General features: G+C 48.2%; 1 protein-coding gene across 1 annotated transcript in view; it reads left to right on the plus strand.

Annotated features, from left to right (window-relative positions):
• Positions 1 to 14,749, plus strand: part of TPCN2 (two pore segment channel 2) — an 88,762-nt gene that overhangs the window by 63,300 nt on the left and 10,713 nt on the right. Inside the window, exons 18-22 of the mRNA XM_068117900.2 lie at positions 1,048 to 1,097; positions 2,535 to 2,637; positions 6,225 to 6,296; positions 6,704 to 6,789; positions 7,025 to 7,097. Of these exons, the coding sequence (XP_067974001.2) occupies positions 1,048 to 1,097; positions 2,535 to 2,637; positions 6,225 to 6,296; positions 6,704 to 6,789; positions 7,025 to 7,097 (384 nt within the window). The remainder of the gene's footprint in view (positions 1 to 1,047; positions 1,098 to 2,534; positions 2,638 to 6,224; positions 6,297 to 6,703; positions 6,790 to 7,024; positions 7,098 to 14,749) is intronic.

Below are 14,749 nucleotides of genomic sequence, written 5' to 3' on the forward strand. Positions count from 1 at the left end.
AATCTTCTCCATTTTGCCCTATTTTCTGCATCTCTCCTTGTTAACCCCCTTGCCCGCATTTCTTCTTCCACCACCTTTAGCCAAGTCTTTCTCGGTCTTCCCCGTCCTCTACTTCCTTCTACATTCATTTCCACCACTCTTCTCAACCAGTCACTTTCATCCTTCCTCAACACATGACCAAACCATCTCAACCTGTTCCTCTTCACAGCATCAATCACAGGCTCTATTCCCATCATCTTTCGCAATTCATCATTTGTCTTCCTCTCTCTCAACGATACTCCGCACATCCACCGAACCATTCGCATTTCCACCCTTTCCAGCCTTCGTTGCTGCTCTACGTTCATGACCCATGTCTCGCTCCCATAAATCATAACACTTCTCACACATGCAGCATACACCTTTCCCTTCAGCTTCAACGACACTCCCCTCCTCATCAGCACGCCACTCAGTTCCCGAAACTTCTTCCATGCACATCTCACTCCAGCAACCGTTGCCGAGTCTGATCCACCTTCTCTATTCAGCATGTCTCCGAGGTAGCAAAATGTTTTCACACCTTCCAGCTTCACGCCGTCTCCAAGATCCAACTCAACATTTCCTCCATCTGCAGCTCCCTCTGTGCACACCTTCCAGCTTCACTCCGTCTCCAAGACCAACTCAACATTTCCTCCACCTGGAGCTCCCTCTGTGCACACCTTCCAGCTTCACTCAGTCTCCAAGATCCAACTCAACATTTCCTCCATCTGGAGCTCCCTCTGTGCACACCTTACACTTGAATGTAGCTGCCACACTGGTTAATGACCTTCTCAAACCTACTCCGATTGAAAAAAATGTTCCGCTCAACTTGCCCAACCGACCAGGCCTTACAACACACACGCTTCTAAACAAAACGAATACAATTACCTGTGATTTCACTACCAACACAGGTATAACCTTGCACGATATCCAATAAATCGCACAATACACATAAAAACAATAATAACCTCTAATCCCGGTTATCATAAATGCTGAAACTCCAAACCGAATCTTCCATTTGTTTTGTCTCGACAGATTTTGGAAATGTGCTGTTTGGGCATGTACGGATTTCCACACCATGGCTGGTCAGTACATCAAGCACAGTACTACGAGATACCGTGTACACCTACGACATACCGTGTACAGGTTGTGCGATTGCTCCGGCCTTCACCTTGACACAATCGTGCATTGCTGGACGCCATTTGTGGTTATTGCAAACGATACTTGTGCTTTGAAAGAATATGCGGTGCGGTTCAACTGGATTGTTCTTCTGGTAGCTTTTAATCTGGGGGTCATTTTCCCCTTTATCCTGGTGGTGGGTTCAGTTTTTATTATTAGCTCACCTGGAACGAAGTTCCTATACCAAAATAGGTAACCAAGTTCAATATGTGGGTTATACGATAGCGCGTTGTCCGTCCGTAAACACTTCACTTGTAACTTCTCCAAACCGCTGATGGGATTGTGACAAACTTGTTACAAATCATATTTATTGTGTTGTGACTCAAGTTTGTTCACGGCATTAAAAAAAAATCTGAATCTAAGGGGTTTACCGGGGGTCAAAGTGGATCCAGGTTTGACCCCCCAAAATAGGTATTTGCTTTTTCCTCTGAACCTACACACGATTTTGATGAAACTTCACCACAACCTCCATCACCTGTGATGCACCAAAGTTTGTTCACGGAATTTAAATAAATCTGCCCCTTTGCTTTGGGGGGTCTACAGGGAGGGGCGTTGCCCCCCAAAATAGGTATTTTTTTGTTTGTTTGTTTAAAGTCTTATGATTATGTTAGTATGACTCCACATGCTGCCCTGTCTTCCAGCAACCACTGAAATTGGTTTAAATTACCTTGAGTCGGTGTAGTATGCTGTTTATTCCACCAGGTGAGCGCCGGGGGTATTTCCCCGGTGTTTTTTAATCCAATAGATTGCATTCTGTTAAGGTTTGAATACTATTGGCATGGATGGGATGTGTGTGTAATATATTTAAGTAATAATAAAAGGTAGTGTGTGTGTGTGTGTGTGTGTGTGTATGTATGTCAGAGTGTGTGTGTGTGTGTGTGTGTGTGTGTGTGTGTGTGTGTGTGTGTGTGTGTGTGTATGTCAGAGTGTGTGTGTGTGTGTGTGTGTGTGTGTGTGTGTGTGTGTGTGTGTGTGTGTGTGTGTGTGTGTGTGTGTGTGTGTGCATGTTCGGTCATTAAGATCATGTCATTCTCTTTGCTAACTCCTCCCCTCACCTTTCTCTTTTTTTTTTCTCCCCCACCCCTCATTGCCTCTCTCCCCACCCCCTCTGTCTCTACCCCATCCCTTCCCCTCCCCCTTTGTCCCTACCCTTCTCTCCCCTCCCCTCAACTTCCACTCACCTCCTCCTCTCTCTCCTTCCCCTCCTGCCCTCCACTCTCTTCATATTCTTGTCATTAAGTGTCTCTGGATTGCCTGGCAATGCGGGTACCTTTATATATGGTGGAGGTGAAGAGAGGAGGAAGTGGAGTGAATGACAGCAGTGCTGTGTGTGCTGAATGCAGGACTGGAACGTCTGCAAGGTCTTCAATGTTGCTATGGCAATTTGTGCGACTGGTAAATATGGTCATCATCACCCGCCTGCTTCGCATCATTCTTCACACACAGGTAAATAGGTTTTGTGTGCAAACATGTACATCCACAGACGCACACATGGACACATGCAGTGCACTATAATGGCACCACGCACAACATGCAACACACACACTCACACTCACTTGTTGACAATTTTCAACTGATGACCATCTCAAATCTCGGGGATATGACAGAGATAGGATTTGTAATTCCACGTTAAATATGCCGTACAATGTACACATAGCATGTGTACATGTGATGTGCACATTAAATGTACAGCACATGCTACATGTGGTGCAGCATTCATGTGATGTGCACATGCAACATGTGGTACAACATACATGTGATGTGCACATGCAACATGTGGTACAACATACATGTGATATGCACATGCGATATGTAGTACAACATACATTGATGTGCAAGTGCACTGTGTACAACATGCATGTGATGAGCATGTGCTATATGTACAGCATGCATCATGTGCATGTGCTATATGTACAGCATCCATGTGACGTGCACGTGCTGCATGTACAGCATACATGTGACGTGCACGTGCTATATGTACAGCATACATGTGATGTGCACGTGCTATATATGTACAGCATAAATGACATGCACGTGCTATATGTACAGCATACATGACGTGCACATGCTGTATGTCTAGCATACATGTGATATGCATGTGCTATATGTATAGTGTACATGTAAGAAACAACACAAGGATTTATTTTCTTCCTGCATTGAGACGGATGGTTTTGAGGGAGTTCATGGGGGTTACGGATATGGTGTGAGAAATGGAGAAGGTGAAAGGATTTTGGAGTTTGCTGATGGAGCTGATTTGTTGATTTGTAACACTCAGTTCCAGAAAGAGGATAATAAGCTTGTTACATACACGTCAGGTGGGTCGACGACAACCGTTGACTACCTGCTGGGGCGTAGGCGAGATAGGGGGCACCTCCGGGACACAAAGGTGATCCCCGGGGAGGAGGCTGTTTCACAGCACCACTTGGTTGTCTGCGACATAAGGGTGAAAGGTGCGAGGAGAGCTCGGCGGGTGAAGTACCAACCGAGAATGAAGGTGTGGAGGTTGAAAGAGGTGACAGTGAGGGAGGCATTAAAAGAGAGGCTGAGTAGGGCAGAGGATGATGTGGTTGAGCTTGAAAGTGGTTGGATGTCAATGAAAGATAGTCTGTTGGGAGCCGTTGGTGAGGTATGTGGATGGACAAAAGGACCACCGAGGCACTCTGAAACATGGTGGTGGGATGATGAAGTTGGAAAGAGGATTGACGAGAAGAGGAAGAAGTTCAAGGAGTGGCAGAAGGCGAAGGGTACGGGAGCAGAAACAGCAGAGCATGAAAGTTATAAGGCAGCCAAGAAGGCTGCAAAGGCGCAGGAGGCATGTAGGAAAATGTTCGGAGAACGCTTGGATTCGGAAGAGGGTCAGAGAGGAGTATTCAGGATTGCAAAGCAGATAGCGAAAGAGAGGTGTGATGTGATGGGGGTGAGTTGCTTGAAGGATGAAGTGGGACAAATCGTTGTGGACCCAGATGGAATTAAAGGAAGATAGAAAAGATTTATGGAAATGCTGTTGAATACAGAGAATGAATGGGATGGCAACATCGAGAGTAACCCAGTTTTAGGACCGGCAGAGAAGATAACTGAGAAGAAAGTTGAGGAAGCGATAAAAGCAATGAAGAGTAGAAAAGCGGGAGGGCCGACGGGAGTTGTGGGAGATATGTTGAAGGCAGCAGGAAGTTGGGGTGTGAAGAGAATGACAGAGATCTGTAATCTGGTGGTGAAAGAAGGCCGCATTCCAGTGGATTGGGAACCGAGTACCCTCGTCCCTCTATACAAGGGGAAAGGTGACCCTCTGGAGTGTGGCTCGTACCGAGCGATAAAGTTATTGGAGCATGGAATGAAGGTATTGGAAAGGGTGTTGGAGAGGAGGATAAGGAAGAAAGTGAAGATCGACGAAATGCAGTTTGGATTTATGCCAGGAAGAGGAACGACAGACGCGCTCTTTATTGTGAGGCAGTTGCAGTAGAAGTACATGGAGAAGCGGAAGAAGTTGTTTCTTGGGTTTGTTGATCTGGAGAAAGCATTGGATAGGGTTCCACGCGAAGTATTGACATGGGCATTGAGGAAGTTAGGAGCGGAGGAATGGTTGATCAGAGTAGTGATGGCAATGTACAAAAGAGCACGCACAGCTGTAAGGACGAAGGACGGGAACAGTGGTGAGTTTGAGGTGAAGGTGGGAGTGCATCAGGGGTCGGTACTAAGTCCACTACTATTTGTAGCTGCGATGGAGGTGCTGGCTCAGAACGTAAAGGAGGGTTTACCTTGGTGGTTGTTGTATGCAGATGATCTGGTGTTGATTGCGGAAAGTATGGATGGACTGAAGGAAAAGATGAACAAGTGGAAGGAATGTATGGAGACAAAAGGTCTGAAGGTGAATATCGGAAAGACGAAGGTGATGGCAAGTGGTAAAGCATGTGGTGAGGTGGAAAGAACTGGGAAGTGGCCATGTGCTGTGTGTAGGAAGGGAGTCGGAGTGAACTCTATTCAATGTACAAAGTGCGCCGAGTGGGTTCATCAAAAATGTAGTGGTTTGAGAGGGTCATTAACCAGTGTGGCAGCTACATTCAAATGTAAGGTGTGCACAGAGGGAGCTGCAGATGGAGGAAATGTTGAGTTTGATCTTGGAGACTGCGTGAAGCTGGAAGGTGTGAAAACATTTTGCTACCTCGGAGACATACTGAATGGAGAAAGTGGATCAGACTCAGCAACGGTTGCTAGAGTGAGATGTGCATGGAAGAAGTTTCGGGAACTGAGTGGCGTGCTGATGAGGAGGGGAGTGTCGTTGAAGCTGAAGGGAAAGGTGTATGCTGCATGTGTGAGAAGTGTTATGATTTATGGGAGCGAGACATGGGTAATGAACGTAGAGCAGCAACGAAGGCTGGAAAGGGTGGAAATGCGAATGGTTCGGTGGATGTGCGGAGTATCGTTGAGAGAGAGGAAGACAAATGATGAATTGCGAAAGATGATGGGAATAGAGCCTGTGATTGATGCTGTGAAGAGGAACAGGTTGAGATGGTTTGGTCATGTGTTGAGGAAGGATGAAAGTGACTGGTTGAGAAGAGTGATGGAAATGAATGTAGAAGGAAGTAGAGGACGGGGAAGACCGAGAAAGACTTGGCTAAAGATGGACGAAGAAGAAATGCGGGCAAGGGGGTTAATAAGGAGAGATGCAGAAAATAGGGCAAGCTGGAGAAGATCGTCATGGGGACCGCAAGGCTAACCCCCGCTCTAGCAGGGAAAATGGCCTTAAAATGCATGTTGTTGTTGTTGTGTATTGAGGCGGAGCTCTTTTGCTCCAAGAAAGGTGTCTTGCTCCACCTTTTTGCTTCCCACGGCAATTAGCATACCTCGGGGAACATTCCATTGATTTCACCCATTCTTTCTATCTGTCCACGTTGTGGATCGACATGAGCCTTCACCAGCAAAACGAGTTATTCTATTTCTCCCACTGACATTTGCATATACTATATGTAGATTTTAATGGGTATGCACAGGTGCTGCACCCCATGGGTCATATAACATTCCTGTCATTTTCACAGGGAATGTCTTTGGTGGTCTCCACATTGGGGATCATGGTGAGGAACCTACGAGCTTTTGCTGGAATCCTGCTGGTGAGCCTTAGGTTCTGCCGTGCAGACAGGCGAGGGTTGATCATCAAGTCTGTGGCCTTGAACAAAATGAGATCGATTTTTAGAAAAATAAGGATTCGTGCTTTGTGGAAAAGTTAAATTATTGTGAAAACACCAGGTTAAAGAATAAAGTTTTGTTTAGGCCATACATTTACTGATCGCCACTTGCACCCCAGTGGACCCGTTTATTACTTTGTTAGTTTTGTTTGTTGTGATTGTTGATCTGTTTTCATGTCGGTTGCTATATCACTGATCATTTTGATTTTCATGATTGATCTTTGTACCAATTGTATGTTTGTCTGTGATAGTTTAGTTTGTTATCGTTAATCGGAATGTACCTCCATCGGTTGTCCTGCTTGGTTACCAAACCGTGTTTCTGCCCACAACAGGTGGCATTCTACTTCTTTGCTATTCTAGGAATGATGTGTTTTAATGGGAAGATCAAGAGACCACCAATGACAAACTTCACTAATGGGTGAGCTTTGAGGTTAAGGTTCTGGTGGATGGGTGAGTTTTGTGTGTGTCAAAAGGTAAAATCAATAACCTTCCTCTACCCCTGCTCCCCACACCTCATCCCAATTCCCTGTATCCTTTCTTCACCTTCTCCCCCTATCCCCTTTCAGTGCAGGTGTAATTAACATGACCCCATCATTGTAATTGCAATGAAACGTTGATTATTTATTACTCTTATTTTTATACTTTGTCCGCAGCACAATGCCCGTATATATATGTGGAACGTTTGAGCAGCTGGGATACTGGTCGTATAACTTCAACTCATTCGGAGTGAGCATTCACAGCAATAACACACATGTCCACATGGGAAAGATAACATAAATACATTTCAAACTTATGTTCATCATTTGTGTCTCTCATCATTTTAGTGTGTGTGTGTGTGTGTGTGTGTGTGTGTGTGTGTGTGTGTGTGTGTGTGTGCGTGCGCGCGTGTGTGCGTCTGTGGTTTTTTGGGGGGTTTTTTTGCCCCCATTGTACTTAGTCCGAAATAGATTGGGTCTCATTACTTGCTTATGGACTTGATTGGGTGAAATGCCACCAACTTGATTGGTTGAAATGGATTGGCTTATGGATTGGGTCTCATCCGTCCGTCCGTCCGTGCGTGCGTGCGTGCATGCATACGTGTGGCCGCAACCATATCTCTTGAGATGTATGGACCGATTTTGTTCATACTTGGCACATCCCATATTTTATCTGCTCTGTAAACATCACGCATATGCACATGATGGCATACATATGCACATCGTTTTGTTTCCAGATCAGATCCAAGATGGCCGACTGGCAGACATTTTGTAACTTAGACATGTCCCCAATCATTTCCTGAACATGCATGGTCCGATTTTGTTCAAACTTGGCATACACGTGCACCGCATTTTATTTTGCATTCGGATAAAAGATGGCTGACTGGTAGACTGGCGGCCATTTTAGTTGTAAGAACCCCAATATTGAACGTGTCCTCAACCATATCTCGGACATGCATTTACAACCATATCTCAGATACATATTGACCGATTTTGTTGAAACCTGGCACACAGGTCATGAATGATGGTTTACACATGCATGTCATTTTTTTTAGATCAGATCCAACATGGCCGACTGGCAGCCATTTTGTTAGTTAAACGTGTCCCCCAACATTTCTCGCATGGTCCGATTTTATTCATACTTAGCACAAAGACAATAAATTAGGTATACATATGCAGAAGATTTTGTTTTGTAATCCTACCAAAGATGGCCGATTGGCGGCCTTTAACTCTGACATTACGCTTATCCGCTTTGTCAACATCATGCTTTTCCGCTCTGTTAACATCACGCTTTTCCGCTCTGTTAACATCACGCTTATCCGCTCTGTAAACATCACGCTTATCCGCTCTGTAAACATCACGCTTTTCCGCCTGTAAACATCACGCTTATCCGCTCTGTAAACATCACGCTAATCCGCTCTGTAAACATCACGCTAATCCGCTCTGTAAACATCACGCTAATCCGCTCTGTAAACATCACGCTAATCCGCTCTGTAAACATCACGCTAATCCGCTCTGTAAACATCACGCTAATCCGCTCTGTAAACATCACGCTTATCCGCTCTGTAAACATCACTTTTATCAGCTCTGTAAACATCATGCTTATCCGCTCTGTAAACATCACTTTTATCAGCTCTGTAAACATCACGCTTATCCGCTCTGTAAACATCACGCTTATCCGCTCTGTAAACATCACGCTTTTCCGCCTGTAAACATCACGCTTATCCGCTCTGTAAACATCACGCTAATCCGCTCTGTAAACATCACGCTAATCCGCTCTGTAAACATCACGCTAATCCGCTCTGTAAACATCACGCTTATCCGCTCTGTAAACATCACTTTTATCAGCTCTGTAAACATCATGCTTATCCGCTCTGTAAACATCACTTTTATCAGCTCTGTAAACATCATGCTTATCCGCTCTGTAAACATCACCCTTATCAGCTCTGTAAACATCACCCTTATCCGCTCTGTAAACATCACCCTTATCCGCTCTGTTCACATCACGCTTATCCGCTCTGTTCACATCACGCTTATCCGCTCTGTTCACATCACGCTTATCCGCTCTGTTCACATCACGCTTATCCGCTCTGTTCACATCACGCTTATCCGCTCTGTTCACATCACGCTTATCCGCTCTGTTCACATCACGCTTATCCGCTCTGTTCACATCACGCTTATCCGCTCTGTTCACATCACGCTTATCCGCTCTGTTCACATCACGCTTATCCGCTCTGTTCACATCACGCTTATCCGCTCTGTTCACATCACGCTTATCCGCTCTGTTCACATCACGCTTATCCGCTCTGTTCACATCACGCTTATCCGCTCTGTTCACATCACGCTTATCCGCTCTGTTCACATCACGCTTATCCGCTCTGTTCACATCACGCTTATCCGCTCTGTTCACATCACGCTTATCCGCTCTGTTCACATCACGCTTATCCGCTCTGTTCACATCACGCTTATCCGCTCTGTTCACATCACGCTGATCCGCTCTGTTCACATCACGCTGATCCGCTCTGTTCACATCACGCTGATCCGCTCTGTTCACATCACGCTGATCCGCTCTGTTCACATCACGCTGATCCGCTCTGTTCACATCACGCTGATCCGCTCTGTTCACATCACGCTGATCCGCTCTGTTCACATCACGCTGATCCGCTCTGTTCACATCACGCTGATCCGCTCTGTTCACATCACGCTGATCCGCTCTGTTCACATCACGCTGATCCGCTCTGTTCACATCACGCTGATCCGCTCTGTTCACATCACGCTGATCCGCTCTGTTCACATCACGCTGATCCGCTCTGTTCACATCACGCTGATCCGCTCTGTTCACATCACGCTGATCCGCTCTGTTCACATCACGCTGATCCGCTCTGTTCACATCACGCTGATCCGCTCTGTTCACATCACGCTGATCCGCTCTGTTCACATCACGCTGATCCGCTCTGTTCACATCACGCTGATCCGCTCTGTTCACATCACGCTGATCCGCTCTGTTCACATCACGCTGATCCGCTCTGTTCACATCACGCTGATCCACTCTGTTCACATCACGCTGATCCACTCTGTTCACATCACGCTGATCCACTCTGTTCACATCACGCTGATCCACTCTGTTCACATCACGCTGATCCACTCTGTTCACATCACGCTGATCCACTCTGTTCACATCACGCTGATCCACTCTGTTCACATCACGCTGATCCACTCTGTTCACATCACGCTGATCCACTCTGTTCACATCACGCTGATCCACTCTGTTCACATCACGCTGATCCACTCTGTTCACATCACGCTGATCCACTCTGTTCACATCACGCTGATCCACTCTGTTCACATCACGCTGATCCACTCTGTTCACATCACGCTGATCCACTCTGTTCACATCACGCTGATCCACTCTGTTCACATCACGCTGATCCACTCTGTTCACATCACGCTGATCCACTCTGTTCACATCACGCTGATCCACTCTGTTCACATCACGCTGATCCACTCTGTTCACATCACGCTGATCCACTCTGTTCACATCACGCTGATCCACTCTGTTCACATCACGCTGATCCACTCTGTTCACATCACGCTGATCCACTCTGTTCACATCACGCTGATCCACTCTGTTCACATCACGCTGATCCACTCTGTTCACATCACGCTGATCCACTCTGTTCACATCACGCTGATCCACTCTGTTCACATCACGCTGATCCACTCTGTTCACATCACGCTTATCCACTCTGTTCACATCACGCTTATCCACTCTGTTCACATCACGCTTATCCACTCTGTTCACATCACGCTTATCCACTCTGTTCACATCACGCTTATCCACTCTGTTCACATCACGCTTATCCACTCTGTTCACATCACGCTTATCCACTCTGTTCACATCACGCTTATCCACTCTGTTCACATCACGCTTATCCACTCTGTTCACATCACGCTTATCCACTCTGTTCACATCACGCTTATCCACTCTGTTCACATCACGCTTATCCACTCTGTTCACATCACGCTTATCCACTCTGTTCACATCACGCTTATCCACTCTGTTCACAGCACGCTTATCCACTCTGTTCACAGCACGCTTATCCACTCTGTTCACAGCACGCTTATCCACTCTGTTCACAGCACGCTTATCCACTCTGTTCACAGCACGCTTATCCACTCTGTTCACAGCACGCTTATCCACTCTGTTCACAGCACGCTTATCCACTCTGTTCACAGCACGCTTATCCACTCTGTTCACAGCACGCTTATCCACTCTGTTCACAGCACGCTTATCCACTCTGTTCACAGCACGCTTATCCACTCTGTTCACAGCACGCTTATCCACTCTGTTCACAGCACGCTTATCCACTCTGTTCACAGCACGCTTATCCACTCTGTTCACAGCACGCTTATCCACTCTGTTCACAGCACGCTTATCCACTCTGTTCACAGCACGCTTATCCACTCTGTTCACAGCACGCTTATCCACTCTGTTCACAGCACGCTTATCCACTCTGTTCACAGCACGCTTATCCACTCTGTTCACAGCACGCTTATCCACTCTGTTCACAGCACGCTTATCCACTCTGTTCACAGCACGCTTATCCACTCTGTTCACAGCACGCTTATCCACTCTGTTCACAGCACGCTTATCCACTCTGTTCACAGCACGCTTATCCACTCTGTTCACAGCACGCTTATCCACTCTGTTCACAGCACGCTTATCCACTCTGTTCACAGCACGCTTATCCACTCTGTTCACAGCACGCTTATCCACTCTGTTCACAGCACGCTTATCCACTCTGTTCACAGCACGCTTATCCACTCTGTTCACAGCACGCTTATCCACTCTGTTCACAGCACGCTTATCCACTCTGTTCACAGCACGCTTATCCACTCTGTTCACAGCACGCTTATCCACTCTGTTCACAGCACGCTTATCCACTCTGTTCACAGCACGCTTATCCACTCTGTTCACAGCACGCTTATCCACTCTGTTCACAGCACGCTTATCCACTCTGTTCACAGCACGCTTATCCACTCTGTTCACAGCACGCTTATCCACTCTGTTCACAGCACGCTTATCCACTCTGTTCACAGCACGCTTATCCACTCTGTTCACAGCACGCTTATCCACTCTGTTCACAGCACGCTTATCCACTCTGTTCACAGCACGCTTATCCACTCTGTTCACAGCACGCTTATCCACTCTGTTCACAGCACGCTTATCCACTCTGTTCACAGCACGCTTATCCACTCTGTTCACAGCACGCTTATCCACTCTGTTCACAGCACGCTTATCCACTCTGTTCACAGCACGCTTATCCACTCTGTTCACAGCACGCTTATCCACTCTGTTCACAGCACGCTTATCCACTCTGTTCACAGCACGCTTATCCACTCTGTTCACAGCACGCTTATCCACTCTGTTCACAGCACGCTTATCCACTCTGTTCACAGCACGCTTATCCACTCTGTTCACAGCACGCTTATCCACTCTGTTCACAGCACGCTTATCCACTCTGTTCACAGCACGCTTATCCACTCTGTTCACAGCACGCTTATCCACTCTGTTCACAGCACGCTTATCCACTCTGTTCACAGCACGCTTATCCACTCTGTTCACAGCACGCTTATCCACTCTGTTCACAGCACGCTTATCCACTCTGTTCACAGCACGCTTATCCACTCTGTTCACAGCACGCTTATCCACTCTGTTCACAGCACGCTTATCCACTCTGTTCACAGCACGCTTATCCACTCTGTTCACAGCACGCTTATCCACTCTGTTCACAGCACGCTTATCCACTCTGTTCACAGCACGCTTATCCACTCTGTTCACAGCACGCTTATCCACTCTGTTCACAGCACGCTTATCCACTCTGTTCACAGCACGCTTATCCACTCTGTTCACAGCACGCTTATCCACTCTGTTCACAGCACGCTTATCCACTCTGTTCACAGCACGCTTATCCACTCTGTTCACAGCACGCTTATCCACTCTGTTCACAGCACGCTTATCCACTCTGTTCACAGCACGCTTATCCACTCTGTTCACAGCACGCTTATCCACTCTGTTCACAGCACGCTTATCCACTCTGTTCACAGCACGCTTATCCACTCTGTTCACAGCACGCTTATCCACTCTGTTCACAGCACGCTTATCCACTCTGTTCACAGCACGCTTATCCACACTGTTCACATCACGCTTATCCACTCTGTTCACAGCACGCTTATCCACTCTGTTCACAGCACGCTTATCCACTCTGTTCACAGCACGCTTATCCACTCTGTTCACATCACGCTTATCCACTCTGTTCACATCACGCTTATCCACACTGTTCACATCACGCTTATCCACTCTGTTGACATCACGCTTATCCACACTGTTCACAACAAGCTTATCCGCTCTGTTCACATCACGCTTATCCACACTGTTCACATCACGCTTATCCACACTGTTCACAACAAGCTTATCCGCTCTGTTCACATCACGCTTATCCACACTGTTCACAACAAGCTTATCCGCTCTGTTCACATCACGCTTATCCACACTGTTCACATCACGTTTATCCACTCTGTTCACAACAAGCTTATCCGCTCTGTTCACAACAAGCTTATCCACTCTGTTCACATCACGATTATCCACCCTATTTACATCACGCTTATCCACTCTGTTCACAACAAGCTTATCCACACTGTTCACATCACGCTTATCCACACTGTTCACATCACGCTTATCCACTCTGTTCACATCACGCTTATCCACACTGTTCACATCACGCTTATCCACACTGTTCACATCACGCTTATCCACTCTGTTCACATCACGCTTATCCACACTGTTCACATCACGCTTATCCACACTGTTCACATCACGCTTATCCACACTGTTCACATCACGCTTATCCACACTGTTCACATCACGCTTATCCACACTGTTCACAACAAGCTTATCCGCTCTGTTCACATTGAAGCACGCGGTGCTACGCGCGCAACTTGCTACCAAGGAGGAAGCGGACAACGCGGTAAGTTTAATGTTCTTTATTCCAAAGAGGTCACTGTTGCACTGGCGCGCTCCGGGCTGCGCGCCCGGTGTATATGCTGAGGCCACGCCTACCCCTCGGGCGTGGCCACCGCCCACTTGGTGCGCGGAATGATGTCACCACGCCAGTGGGCTTTCGTGTATGCCACACGCGCCCCCCCAGAATTCCCGCGCACCTGGAGGGCCAGTTTGCGGGGCAAACGGATGACCCGGCCGAAGCGCCCTCTGGCGACCGGCGGTGTCCGGGGTGCAGGGATGCCAGGTGGGATGCCCCCGGCTGTACCCGGGATGGGTGCCGGACCGGGGGGCGGCGTGCCTGCGGTGCTGGGCGGTGCCGGGGGTCCGCCCGCAGGGGGGCGGCCCCGACGCGGGGGCCGAGCCACCGGCGGTGGGTGGTCCACGTCAAGGTGGGCCGGCTTGAGGCGGTCTATGGAGACCTGGTCAGGAGTGCCGCCGATGTCCAGGGTGAAATGTTCCACCCCGGTCTCCAGCACGCGGAAAGGCCCGTCGTACGGGGGCCGCAGTGGTGTCCGGCGGGCGTCGTGCCGGACGAAGACGTACTCCGCGGTGCGAAGCTCCGGGGCGACGTGTGTAGGAGGGTGCCCGTGGTGCGCCGTCGGCACTGGGGCGAACCTCCGGGCGGTCTCCTGCAGCGCAGAACGCTCCTGCGCCGCGGACCAAGGTGCCGTGGGGTCGTGGAGGAACTCGCCCGGCACCCACAGCGGTTGTCCAAAGACCAACTCCGCCGCGGATGCGCGCAGGTCCTCCTTGGGCGCCGTCCGGAGGCCCAGCAGGACCCAGGGGAGTCTGTCGATCCAGCCGCCGTCGCGGAGGGTGGCCCGGAGCGCGGCCTTCAA

Source organism: Myxine glutinosa, chromosome 5 (assembly GCF_964187855.1).
Source record: "Myxine glutinosa chromosome 5, kmMyxGlut1.1, whole genome shotgun sequence".
Classification (NCBI taxonomy): domain Eukaryota; kingdom Metazoa; phylum Chordata; class Myxini; order Myxiniformes; family Myxinidae; genus Myxine; species Myxine glutinosa.